Source organism: Rhinolophus sinicus, chromosome 15 (genome assembly GCF_057876585.1).
Source record: "Rhinolophus sinicus isolate RSI-liver-muscle chromosome 15, RSI-T2T, whole genome shotgun sequence".
NCBI classification, from domain to species: Eukaryota; Metazoa; Chordata; class Mammalia; order Chiroptera; family Rhinolophidae; genus Rhinolophus; species Rhinolophus sinicus.
Window position 1 is genome coordinate 29653824 of NC_142515.1, and position 14331 is coordinate 29668154.

The 14331-nt window shown below is 34.4% G+C and overlaps 1 protein-coding gene across 1 annotated transcript in view; it reads right to left on the reverse strand.

Moving 5' to 3' along the window:
• MARCHF5 (membrane associated ring-CH-type finger 5) overlaps nt 1–14331 on the reverse strand; it is a 43744-nt gene that overhangs the window by 21732 nt on the left and 7681 nt on the right. The window contains exon 2 of the mRNA XM_019739398.3: nt 7079–7281. Coding sequence (XP_019594957.1) covers nt 7079–7281 — 203 coding nt within the window. The remainder of the gene's footprint in view (nt 1–7078; nt 7282–14331) is intronic.

The window sequence follows — 14331 nt, forward strand, 5'->3', positions numbered from 1 at the left end:
AATTAATGCTTAGTTGAGAACAACAATAAAATAAGGAAATAAGAACAAAACTGTAATAAAAATTTAACTTGAAAGTAGTCTAAAAATTTACTACTAACCTACGGTAGTAAGACGTAAGAGAACGGGAGTGCCTATACTAATCAGTTAAAATCAACTTTAAGACAAAAATTGTTACTAGAAATAAAGGACATTTTATAATGATAAAAGGGACAATCCATCAGGAAAATAGCGCAGTTAGGAACATCTATGTACCTAACAACAGAGCCCAATAAAAGAAGCAGAAATGGAAAGAATTGGAGAAATAGATAATTCAACAATAGCTGGATATTTTAATATCCCAATTTCAATGAAGGATAGGTAAAAGATCCACAAGGAAACAAGAGGACTTGAAAATCATATGAACCAACGAGATATTTATAGAACACTCCACCGAACAATAGCAGAATACATATTCTTCTCAAGTACATGTGGAACATTCTCCAGGATAAACCATGGTAGACCATAAAACAAGCCTCACTACATTTAAAAGGATATAAGTCCAAGTATGTTCTGTGATCACAATGGCATGAAATTAGAAATCAATGATAGAAGGACATTTGGGATATTTACAAATATGTGAAAATTAAACCGCATTACTAAATTATCAACCAGTCAAATAAGAAATCTAAGCTGTCCTTAGAAATTTATAGCTGTAAATGACATCAAAAAATAAGAAAGACTGAGAGAATGAGAAGACAGGCTGTAGACTGGGAGAAAATATTTGCAAAAGACACACCTGATAAAAGACTGTTATCCAAAATACAGAAAGAACACTTAAAACTCGACAAGAAAATAATCTGATTTAAAAAACGATTGAGAGACTTAAGAGCTATCCCAGTAAAGAAGATAGAAGACTGCAAATAAATATATGAAAAGATGCTCAACATCATACGAGTATTCTATTAGAGAACTGCAAATTTAAACAATGAGATATCACTAAACATCTATTAGAATGGCTAAAATCCAAAACACGGACACCACCAAATACAAACAAGGATATAAAGCAACAGGAACGCATTGCTGGTGGGAATGCAGCCACTTTGAAAGACAGTTTAGCAGTTTCTTACAAAACTAGACATTTAGAAAACTAGACATACTCTTACCATAAGACCCATCAATCATGCTCCTTAGTATTTATCTAAATAAGCTGAAAACTCATGTCTACACAAAAACCTGCACACAGATGTTTACTGCAGCTTTATTCGCAAATGCCAACACTTGGAAGCGACCAAACTTCCAGTCCTTCAGTAAGTGAATGGATAAACAAACTATGGCACATCCAGACAACGGGAATATTTTTCAGTGCTAAAAAGAAATTAACTGGGGGGGGGGGGGCAATTAGCTCAGTTGGTTAGAGCATGATGCTCGTAACACCAGGGTTGCCGGTTCGATCCCCACATGGACCAGTGTGAGCTGCGCCCTCCACAACTAGACTGAAACAACTACTTGACTTGGAGCTGATGGGTCCTGGAAAAACACACTTAAAATAAATTTTAAAAGTTTAAAAAAAAAAAGAAATGAATTATCAACACATGGAGAAACTTTAAATATATATTACTAAATGAAAAAAGCCAATCTGAAAGGCTATAAGGCTATATACTATATGATTCTAACTATATGACATTCTGGAAATGGCAAAAATATGGAGACAGTAAAAACATCAGTGGTTGCCATGGGGTAGGATTTTTAGTGCAGTGAAAATACTATGTATTATACTATAAAGATCAATACGTGTCATTACACATTTGTCCAAACCCATGGAACCAACAATACCAAGAGTGAACCCTAAAGTAAACAATGGACTTTGGGTGATAATGATGTGTCAGTACAGGTGCCTCAGTTGTAACAAATGTATCACTGGTAAAAGAGGTTGATAATGGGGGAGGCCTTGCATATGAGGAAGCAGAGAGTATGTGGGATATCTCTGTACCTTCCTCTCAATTTGCTGTGACCCTAAAACTGCTCTAAAAAACAAAATCAATTAAAAAACAACAACCAAACAATCCTTAAACCAATAACCTAAACTTCCACCTTAAAACACTAGAGAAAGAAAAGCAAAGCAAACCCAAATCAAGTAAAAGGAAGGACATAATAAAGACTAGAGTGGAAATAAATAAAACAGGAAATGAAGAAACAGAAAAATCAATGAAACCAAATGTTGGGTCTTTGAAAAGATCAACAAAATTGACAAATCTTTAGCTAGACTGAGCAAGAAAAAAAGAGAAGATTCAAATTACTAAAATCATGAATCAGAGGGGACATTAATGCCAGACTTACAGAAATAAAAAGGTTTATAAAGAAATAGTATGAACAATTATAAGCCAACAAATTAGATAATCTAGATGAAATGGACAAATTCCTAGAAAGACACAAACTGCCAACACTGAAGAAAAGATAGAAAATCTGAAAAGACCTATAACAAGTAAAAAGATTAAACTAGTAATCAAAAAACTTCCTATAAAGAGAAGCCCAGGACCAGACAGCTTCACTGTACCAAACATTTAAAGAATTAACACTACCTTCACAAACTCTTCCCCAAAAATGTAAGAGGGATCACTTCCCAACTGGTTCTATGAGGCCAGTATGATTCCAATACCAAACCCAGTAAAAGATATCACAAGAAAACTACAGACAGAAAAATCTTCAACAAACCAGCAAACCAAATCCAACAACATTTAAAATGGGTTATATACCACGACCAAGTGGGATTTACCTCAGGACTTGAAAGTTGGTTTAACATATGAAAACCAGTTGATATTATACATCTTATTAATAGACTAAAGGACAAATACCACATGATCACTTCAATAGATGCAGAAAAAGCACTTGACAAAATCCAACACGTTTTCATGGTAAAAACACTCAAAGACAAGGGAACATCCTCAACCTGATAAACATCTATTAAAAAACCCAGAGATAACATGTTTAATGGTGAAAGACTGGTTCTTCCTTAAGATCAAAAAAGACAAATATGTCTGTTCTGACCACTTCCATTTAACACTGAACTGTAGGTTGTAGCCAGGGAAATAAAAGCACCTAGACTGGAAAAGAAGAAGTAAAACCATCTCTGTTCACAAATGACACGATCATAAATATAGGAAATCCTAAGCAATCCACTAAAAATCTATCAGAATTATTAAACGAATTCAGCATGGTTGCAGGATACAAGATCAAAATACAAAAATCAATTGTATCCTATACACTTACAATACGCAATCTGAAAATGAAATAAGAAAAATCCATTTAAAAAGCATCAAAAATAATGAAATATTTAGGAATAAATTTAACGAAAGAAGAGGCCTGCACACTACAAAACATCATTAAAGAAATGAAAGAAAGGAATCTAATGTGAATCAGTCCCTGTTCCCCTTGGGAATCAAGAACTCTGCCCTTAAGATCTCTCCTCTGAAGTCTGCTGTTGAGCTAAAAAAATGTTATTACCTGGTCTTAAACGTCATGGAAATGCTTTATTTTTAATGGAAGACAAACTTTTCCCAGCTGGTTCCCTTCGTGTTTTAAAGCAATGCTTCTTATATTTACTGTGCACATAAATTATCTGATGACCTCACAAAAATGCAGATTTTGATTAATTAAAAGCGGGGGTGAATAGGGGAGGAGCTAACGTTCTTCATCCCTAACAGCTCTTAGAGGATTCCAATGTTGCTGGTCCTCACTTCACACTTTGAGTATTTAAGTGCGTAGCTGCATAGACACAACTGGCTAAACTAGAAGAAAGCAAACCCTAACATAGGTGGCAAACAGTGAGAGGAATGAGTCTAATGAGTCCTCTAAGTTTTTCATCACAGAGCACAGCACACTCCCTATCAACAATTCAGAACACACATTTGCCACCATTCCAGCCACTACTAAGTAGTACTAGAAAAGACACAAACTTGGCCAGGTAGCCAGCCAAACGGAGGCTAAATCCACACAAAAACTATTTTTTAAAAATACCTGTTACACAGAGATCATCCCATAACCATCAACTCTTTCTCTCTGTATGTTCTTTCCTCTTTTATTCCTTCTTCTAGCCGGTGTTTAAATGTTGTTTGGGGACCAATGGTGGTCCCCGTTAATCTATTAACTGGTCTACAGACAATTTGATTAAAAAACGGATAAAAGTTTTGGTTATAAATTTGAAAAGATTATGACTTTCAAGGAAATTCTTTTAGGTTCTTAATTGTTATGTTCCAAGGGCCACACACGCTCTACAAGGATAGTTAAGAGGGGACTGTTTGTTTCAGCTAACAAACTTTCACATCATGAGTTGTTTATGTTGGTTAAATACAAATTTTGTTGTTCTTACTATCATAATGTGTTAAATCCCAAATTTAGGAAAATGAATCAATGCCTCAAAAGTATTCATTGAAGAGTAAAAGTAAAACACACTTAACTCAGAATGCCACAAGTGGTAAATAGTATGATCTTAGAGTGAAACTCGTGTGATCTTAGAAGGGGCTGTGACTAGTAAATTAGGAATGACAGCTTTGCCCTGGGAGACCTCCTTGTTCCCCCTGTACTATAATACATTACTAAACAGGAAATGGAACATTCTAAAACAGGGACAAGAAGCCACTGAAGCATTCATATCATTTCCAACCATTCTAGTAAACCGATCAAAGCCTGCATTATGAATTTTGTGATTGAAAGCAAAGATTAAAAACTGCAGTCAGGGGAACTTTATTTCAACAAAAACAGGTATAACGTAGTCGGCTTCCTAATTAATGACAAATATGCTCAGAGAAAATAACCTGGCAAAATTCTATCACCTGATGACACTACTGGAGATTCTATGTGGGGTACACAGTGAGGAAGAAAAATTACTGTCACTGATGTATGCTCTTAAATATTTTGTGGCTGCATGAAACCACTAGTGTTTGGAGTATGAATCAACTAGTGGCATATACATAATATGATACATAAAGCAAGAAATACAGGCAACTTTAAATTCTGATTACCAATGAAAACATGCTACAGAAAAGAGATTTTCTTTTAACGAACAATTATTTTGAAACCTTGACTTGAAAAAGTATATTGGGATAAGTATGGCCAACAGCAGTAGCCATGTGTGTAGCAAGGAAGAGTACTGCACCTGAAAGCCAATTCTTACATGGCTTCCTTTACAGACAACAGCTGGCACTGGGCAATAAGCCCTCTGTTCTTGAGTCAGTATTAAAAGCTGCATGGAAAACTGTGAGTATAATTCAAACTGCAGCCCCTGAGCGGATCTTCAGCATGTTATGTCAAGAAAGACAAAGCAAATACAAGACTCTGCTGCTCCTCTATCTTGCCAGGAAGAAAGATGGTAACAAAAATTATTCAAATAAAGAATATACATTTTTTTTCATGACACTGATAAGGTCAATAAAAAATTTGTGATTATCTGTGAATTCCTCAAGTGGCAGATCACCGTGACACACAGTATAGTGAATAGCCTGATCCTATGATGTGAGTGAAATAACAATTCTGAAGGATGAAATCTGAAGACCAAATCATGACACATACGGCTTAAAAAGAATTTGACTTTTCCAACATCTAGCCATTTTTTTTCCTTGTTGTAGAAAGAGACCAATGTCTTACTATTAGGTATAATTAAAAGTAGCATTCAATTACCACACTAGAGCTAACAACATATTTCCTAGACTGAAACAACCAAAGGGCAGATTTACCCACTGCCATCTTCCAAACTGAAACATTCAACTTCACTGTTGAATGTCATACATTGTCAACTCAATGTCCTGTCACACGTTATATGTAGTTTTCAGTGAGAATTCTTGCACTAATTCTTATTTCCATACCTCTGATTATCAAAGTGTTATTTAACAGAATCATCCTATACTTGCTGCTATTCCCAACAACCTATAGTTGAAAACTGGATTAGAACTAAAGAGTAGGAAAAATGAAAACTTAACTTTGACTTCAGTAAGGCAGATATCAATGTGGCGAAAGATTGCAGCAGTCATTGTTTTTTCCTGATGTTTAATACATTTCTTTGACATTATAAAATTTTTTGGATTATTCTTTTGCGTTTGTCTAAAACCTGTGGTGTACATGAAGACCCGTCATATAGTCCACAAATTCTAAATGTTTGAGAACCACTACTTTCTCTACAGTGCTCCTTTGCTTTCACAAGAAGCTATCATGTCTTCCCATGCATTATGCTACAGAAATACAGACAACCAAGGACATTTTATTTGCCATTATTATTCTTCTCGCATTATAAAATAACTTCATTATTTGCATTTATGTGCCTTGAACCCTACTCCCCATTGACAGTCATTCTTTTCTTCTGACCTTCATAATCTTTGGTATATGAAGCAAAACTGATTTCATATACCTCTTGATTACAGCCAAGGCTGTTATTAAAAATGTTTAACAACTGGCATGGCACAAACACTAAACAAAGAGAAGGACATGCTCACATGGCTGGAATAGAACATGCTAATTAAACATTAATCTTATTTACAGCACCCTTTAAACAGTTTGCTATACTTTTTTTTAATGCTAGCTAGCTCCATTCTCAAAGACCTTTGATTGTTCCTTGTCCGCCAATTCGCAGAAAAAAGCAGTTTTCATGAAAGACAACAACATAAATTGGATTCCAAAGATGAATTTAATGCTGTCTTTTATTGAATCTTTAATTTCCCAACTTTTGTTCCTTAATAGAATTAAGGATAAATATTAGAAAGAACACAGTACTGTTTTCTTCTTCCTACACTAATGGTCTCCAGAGAATGAGGCTCTTTAGTCAGCTTTTTATTATAGCTCTGTTATTTGATTTTATCCACATGGTTAGAGGTCCAAGTTCTTTATCCACTCAACCAAATGAAAACATTTAATGCACAGACAAATGGATGGATCTGGGGATAATATATTAAGGATAATGTAAACGGTTAGCAAAATAGTTAGGAAATAACAGAAAGGAAATAGAGAAATTCACACAAAAAAAGCAAAGAGATGGGTCACTTTAAAATAAACCCAAGATCACAGTTATGTATAATGATATCACATATATCTATGTTGTTTTTAAGGCTCTTACCCAACTTTGGAAAAACTATTAAGTATTCAGCATTGCACTGAGGGCACGCCACTCTGGCTGTACTGTTTCCTCTTTGCTTTTCATCCACCCAGCGCTGCAGACAAGCCTGGTGAACCCATTTGGTAGATCCTCTGCACCTGCATGGTCTCACCCATTCGGCGGTTCTATCATCTTCATCGGTGGCAAAACATACCCAGCAACTTCTGTAAATTAAGAGAGAAAATAATGACATTATCTTGGAAAGAGAACTGACTCTGGGTGGTAAACACACAATGTGAGATATAGATGATGTATTACAGAATTGTACACCTGAAATCTATGTAACTTTACTAACAGTTGTCACCTCAATAAACTTTAAAGGAAAAAAAAATGACATTATCTTTAAGACCCCAGCCTCCTCTCCACTGTGGCTCTCACTTAAAAGGATGAGCCTACTATGGTCTATTTTAATTGTACAGTAATAGACTGAGGAAACAAAACCACCAATACATTTCCAGTACAGTAGTTTCTTCTTTTTCTGTTTTTCTATGTATTTGTCTGCAGAATTTTGTTTCTCAATTTTGTTTTTACGTAATTTCCTCCATCCTTCTAGTAATTCAAGAGTGCAAGGAGACAACCATCAAGCTATTGTTGTTTTATATGACCTAATAATTCTTTGAGGAGTGGTAAGCACAGGAATATGTGAAATTCAGTGTTTTCCCCATTTCAACACTAACCTTTGAACTTGGAAAACTAAAGTATTACACAAGTAATTTCACATATGGTCTCATTTAATTTTCAACTGAGAGGAAAAAAGCACCCATTTCTCTTTCTGGTAAAGTATAACTATAAAGAAAGAGAAATATTATTAAATTAAAATAAAAAGGACACAAAGGGAAGAAGAAATGACATCAGGATAAACTGTTTTAGGATAGTGATATAATAAATTTGGGCCTACATGTTTCTATTATAGGTATGATTGGTTTTCTTTTTTGGGGGGATTTAAATTATATTTATTATACTTGAAATCTAGAAGTCTCAAGTCTTCTAGATTGAAAAAATTCAATTGAGATGGTTATATTTATAATATTTTCCCATTTTGCTTTTATGGGTACTTCAGGAGGTCTATTTTGTTCTTGTGGAATTAGGTTGTAATTCCTTATTTTTTCCCCCAATTAAGACACGTTTTGACATCGAGTTCCATTAAGGCAAATACAGTGGTTTTTTTTTTTAAGGAGGGTGCAGCTCACAGTGACCCATGTGCGGATCAAACCAGCAACCTTGGTGTTATTAGCACCATGTTCTAACCAACTGAGCTAACTGGTCACCCCCTAGGCAAATACAATTTAATTCAATGAGACCCTCCACGACCCCCAGTAAAGTATGACTGTACAGTTGAAAACTGCTGCTAATTAAAGCTTCTTACCTACTACATACTTTTCACTTAATTAAATAAGTGGTTTCTGTAAGAATAACTAGCTTAACTATGCTCAGTGGGAAAGACTATATAGTCAGGTACTATAAATGGGTGAGGTCTCCAGTTCCTGTAGAACAAAATGAATTTTAATTGTTTGTTCCAGTTAAAACTTTTCAATTAAAACAGGAAAAAAACCTGATTTTAATCCATGGCAACAATATCCAAAATTGTGATTTTTACTCAGCTTTCAAATTCAGTCAGGTTTCATATAACCTATGTAAAAATGGGAGGTAGGCAGCGTTTGTCTAGCAGCTTGACCCTCTGATCCACCTCGGCCAAGCTAGACTCTCTTATGGTTATCCAAACATGCTTCCTCATCCTTTTTCTTTTTTAAAAAATATTATTGTGGTAAAATACACATAATATAAAATTTATGACTTTAACCATTTTTTAGAGTACAATTAAGTAGAACTGAGTACATTCACATGCCACCATCACCACTATCCATGGTTTGGGTTTTAACCCACAACTTTTGCATAAAGTTTCAATTGACAAGTATAGAGCAAACAGTCCAGCTAATTAAGGTGTTATTATATATTTTCCCCGTAACTGAGGTGACTTTATAAATATATTTGTATACCTCTGGGAAATGAGATGTATCATTCTGGTAATAAAATATAGGAAGAATATGTAGAAAATTTGTAGGCTGTAAGTTTTTAATTTCAACAGTGGAATATATATGTAGCTAAATACAGCTAGACCAGCATAATTAATCAGTATTAAGGTGAATCGAATTTTAAATTAATCTAATTTTAGTCATCAGGAAAAAAATAAAAGGTAAAAATAAATCTACTAAAAAAAAAAATCTATCCTATTTAGGTAGCATTTTAGACTTGGAGGTATATATGTGTGTGTGTGTGTGTGTATGTATATATATATATATGCACATATATATATATATATATATATATATATTTACTCAGAACAACCTTAATACTAGGTTGAACCAAATGAAACTGCCTATATTTGTGTGTTTTTGACTTACGTCGATGGCAATTTCATATTTCAATCTAATAGGAATACTTGTATGTGCATATTTCCCATAAATTATGGATAAGTGTTTTTATTTTTTCCCAACATTTCATTATGAAAAATTTCAAACTTTAAAACACGTTGAAAATCTGTCAGTGAATACCCATATTCCCAATATCTAGATTTTATCATTCTTAAGACTTTGCTATATACTCGTATGTGCTTTACCACATCTTCATCAATCCATTTTTTGATGCATTTCAAAGTTGTAGGCATTAATATACTTCGCCACTAAATACTTTCACAGTTTTACTTTTTAGAAGGTACACAACTGACATTTGAAGTAGGCACTTTTAGATTTTTTTCTAATTTCACAATTATGGTAAATTAGATGAACAATTACTGTTGAAACTCAACAGGAGTCAAGCCTAATTAGAACTGTTAATACAAATAACCTTGTTTTTATTGTTTGATCCATTGTGATAGTGAATATATAGCTTACAAATTTGGATTTTAAAGCTAATGTTTATTAGAGATTAATTGAAATTATCTTACAGAAGAGATACTAAAAAAGAAACCTTATTGATAGCAATACTCTCAAAGTCTGCCTAGTTTTCAACATCTGCCAACATACCTTCTCCATTTTCTATTCCAATTGTTAAACAGTAAATCTGATGATAGTTATTCTTAGATCAAATAGTATTGCTACAATATGTAAACTTCTGATAACAATACCAAATTATTTCATCTAAAAATTGTATCTATCTTTAATTGGGGCTATGTCCAAAAGATAAAAGAGATTTGTTTTAAGGTTCCAGTACATCCATTTTAAGTAGAATCAATTTGGATAGATCACAGGAGACTTCAGGGAAAAGTGATAGTAGAAATCAGGCAGGGACAAGTGATTTTATTATAGAGATTCTCAAAACAAAGATCCCTGGACCAGCAGCTTCAGATCACTTGGGAACGTGCAAACTCTCCAGCTCCACCTCAGATCAAAAGACCCTCTGACCCACCTCGGCTATGCCTTGCTCGTTTCCTCCAGAGTTTCTAGGAGGGACTAGAAATGTGTTTTAACAAGCCCTCAAGGTGATCCTGATGCACAACACAGTTTGAGAACTGCTGGTGTGGAAAAGAGGCAGGTAAAAAAAAGGAGAGACTGGAGAAAGCAAACTGTATGAAGGAGACAATTCCTGGACTTGCTTAAGTTAGAAATAATTGCTTCTGATAACTTACTTTTTAAAAATATAAATAACAGTACAGAAAATGTTAAGTTCTAAAGAACTTATGAACAGATTTACTCCCTTACTTGGTATATGAGTTTAATCTACCTAATATGGAAAGAACATTAGTCTGTGAAATAGGGCCATGCACATGGGAAATTAACTTAAAGCATATAAAAATGGTCACATGAATGTTTTTAGGCAAACAATACTTATACAGAATAGTCTTCAGGGCTGGAAGAAAGGGAGAGAACAAATAATATATAGGAATCCTTTCTTTCCTCATATTAAAAAAAACTTCTGACTGGCCAGGAATATCACCTAAGAAGGTCTTATAATCATGCTTTCCCTCTTTGCTTCTCCATCTCTCTTCCTTCTTCGATGCAATCTGTTAGCTATTTATTCCCAAACCCCCCAATTCCTTTTAAAAGGAGAAAAGAGGTGTTTGAAGATGATGGGTTTCTAGTTTCTCCAGATCTTAAAATGGAGGGGAGAGTAGAAATGTGTGCTTTGATGGACAGCACAATTTCTACTCTTTTAGGAACAAACTTCTATGGAAAACTACACGTCCCTCCAACATCAGCCATGATGTGTGGTTTAAACCAGCTCCTTAGACTGGTTTAAGGGATATACCATGCCCCAGATTACAGTGATTGAAAGGTTGGGCCCATGAAGTTGGTTTTATCAGAATGAACTTCAGAATTTTTGTTGGGAAAGTTGGAAGACTTTCTCTTTTCGACTGGACTTGAAAACAGGAAAGTGTGAGACTAAATGAGGGTGTGAGACTATTGCTGCCAGGAGAGCCACCAAGACTAAAGAGCCCAGAGGAAGCTGAAAGATGGAAACTGATGGCTTTGAGACATGGATCAAGCTGTGCTTAAAACTAAATATACTCTTACACTTATATAAACCGATTTTTTTTTTTTTAGCTTAAACAGTTTGAGACTGTTTAATCGTGTGCAGTCCAAACAATTTTGATAGAGTGTGAGAAACTGGATATAAGAGAAGGCCCTATAACAATCATATAATTATAAACTCTAAACAGCTTTTATAAGTGCACATAGTATTTTCTGCCAACTGCTTTGTTTCCTACTGACTGGAACTTGAGCAAAAAAGGCTTAAATAAACCTTATTTCCACTACAAGTACTTTGAATCTTGCAAGCTTTTCTATTTCTCACACAGGGCAAAATATGCTCTTGATTCTGCTATTGTATCAGGTCATTTCTTTGACAAAAACAGTCAAATTTAAAACCAAACATTTTGAAATTAAAAATGTTTATTGATAATGACATAATATTTGCATTTCAGGGTCAATACAACAATTCTACTTTAAGTTATTACATTATTTTCATATTATAATTTTCATATTATAATAGCAATTTGAATACCTTTAAAAGGTGAGAATAATTGGCTATCTTCCATTTCAAAGAACAAAGCCGCAAAACCTTTCAAAGTCCACATCCTAGAAAAGGTTGTAACTTCCGACCAAATGCTAAGAATTTCTCGTCAACTCATTTTCCCACCTAGTTCTTTTCAATCCCCAATCTCTCAGAAAGCAGTGCTCAGTGTGATGCACAAACATCATCTGAGAAAATTCTAGAAATGTCAATTCTCAGGCCCCACTCTAGACCTACAGAATCAGAAACTCTGGAGGTGCGACCCGAAACTGTTTAAAATTTTATTTCTGATTTTTTAATTTAAAAATTATTTTTTTTTATTGTGGTAAAATACTTTTAACATAAATTTTACCATCTTAACCATTTTTAAGTGCACAGTTCCGTGGTATTCAACACATTCACACTGTTGTACAACCAATACTACTACCCATCCCCATAACTTTTTTCATTTTGTAAAACTGAAACTCTATACCTATTAAAAAACACCTTCTCATTTTCCCCCTCCCCCAGCCCGACAACCACCGTTATCCTTTCTGTCCTTATGATTTTGACTACTCTTAAGTACCTCATGTAGGTGGAACCATTTGGTATTTTTGTCTTTTTGTGACTGGCTTATTTCACTTAGCATCATGTCCTCAAGGTTCATCTACTTTGTACCATACTACAAAATATCCTTCCTTTTTAAGGCTGAATAAAATAGTGCATTGTACGTATATACTGCATTTTGCTTATCCACTTCATCAGCGGATAGACACTTGGGTTGCTTCCATGTTTTAACTATTGTGAACAATGCTGCTATGAACATGGCTGTATAAATATCTCTTTGGCTATCTCCTTGCTTTCAATTCTTTTGGGTATATAGCCTTAAGTGGAATTGTGGATCATATGGTTAATTCTATTTTTAATTTTTTGAGGAACCACTGATATTATATTTTAATAAGCCCCTTAGGTGATCATGTTACCTAAAGTTTGAGAACGCTTGCTCTAGCCATTCTTCTTTCCTTTTTCCTTATTTCTTCCCTTTGTCTCCTCAACTCACCATAATGCAGAAATCAAATTTCATTTTACAATGTAAACATTTTAAAATTATCTTGTTTTTCATTTAAACAGTAAGTAAAATGCTTAAGATCGTTTCTTCTAAGGAAAACAGCTCGCTAAGTTTGGGGAAATGATCATGCAAGTTCAGGATATTCTAAATGATTAAAGAACCTTGGCTTTGGAGCCAGATTGCCTGAGTTCACATCCTTGCTCACCACTTACACATTTAATGACAGATTCTCTTCAGAGTTGATGTAAGGCAGGACTTCTCAATCCGGGGCCCATGAAAAACATGAGGTTTGGTAAATTTGCATGGGGAAAAATTACATCTTTATTTTTGCTGACCTCTAAATACAATTTAATTTTCCTGCAATGATGAATGTAAGAAAATCATAGTAATATTAGTACAATCAGAAATTAGTACAGTGACCAGAAATATTCATATTACTTTACAGCTGTGCAGATCCCCAAATAACGTTTAGTTCACTGCTAATCTGAAATTAGTTATCAGACCCAACAGATCTTATATTGTTAAGTCCAAATTACTATGTCAGATTTTTAATATTTTGATAGCTGTATCTCAATATAGTTAGTTTCACTTCTGATCGTATGTATTTTGTTTTATTCTTTCAAAACATCCTATGAAAGACCCCACAGGCTTAACGAGAATGCCAAAGGTGTTCTCAGCATGGAATAGATTTCATATTAAGATCCTCTACTATTAAGGACTAAACAAGTGATCATGAAACTGCTTAAGAATTGCCTGACACATATATAACCATCAAATGAACATTAGCAATAATGGCACTGACAAGGATGAAGAGATGGTGTCAACTTTACATCTATGTCTAGATTTTATGGATGCATTTTCTTACCTAAATTAACATATAAAGCAATTCTGCTTGGCATCCTGATATTCAGTGGAAAAAGCCCTGGTTTCCTAACCATCCTCAAATTATTCAATAGGCCACTACCACTGCTGAAGATACTCATTCAAATCCTCAATTCATTTTCTTCCACCTTTCTTGTCTTTCCAATAGCTTTTCTAAATACCTCCTGCTTGCTGATGTACCCACTCAGGATTTACTTCCACACCTTCCTACCAGCCAAGTTGGGGCACATTAGTTTACAAAGTACATAAAGGGAGATACGGGAATTATCATGAT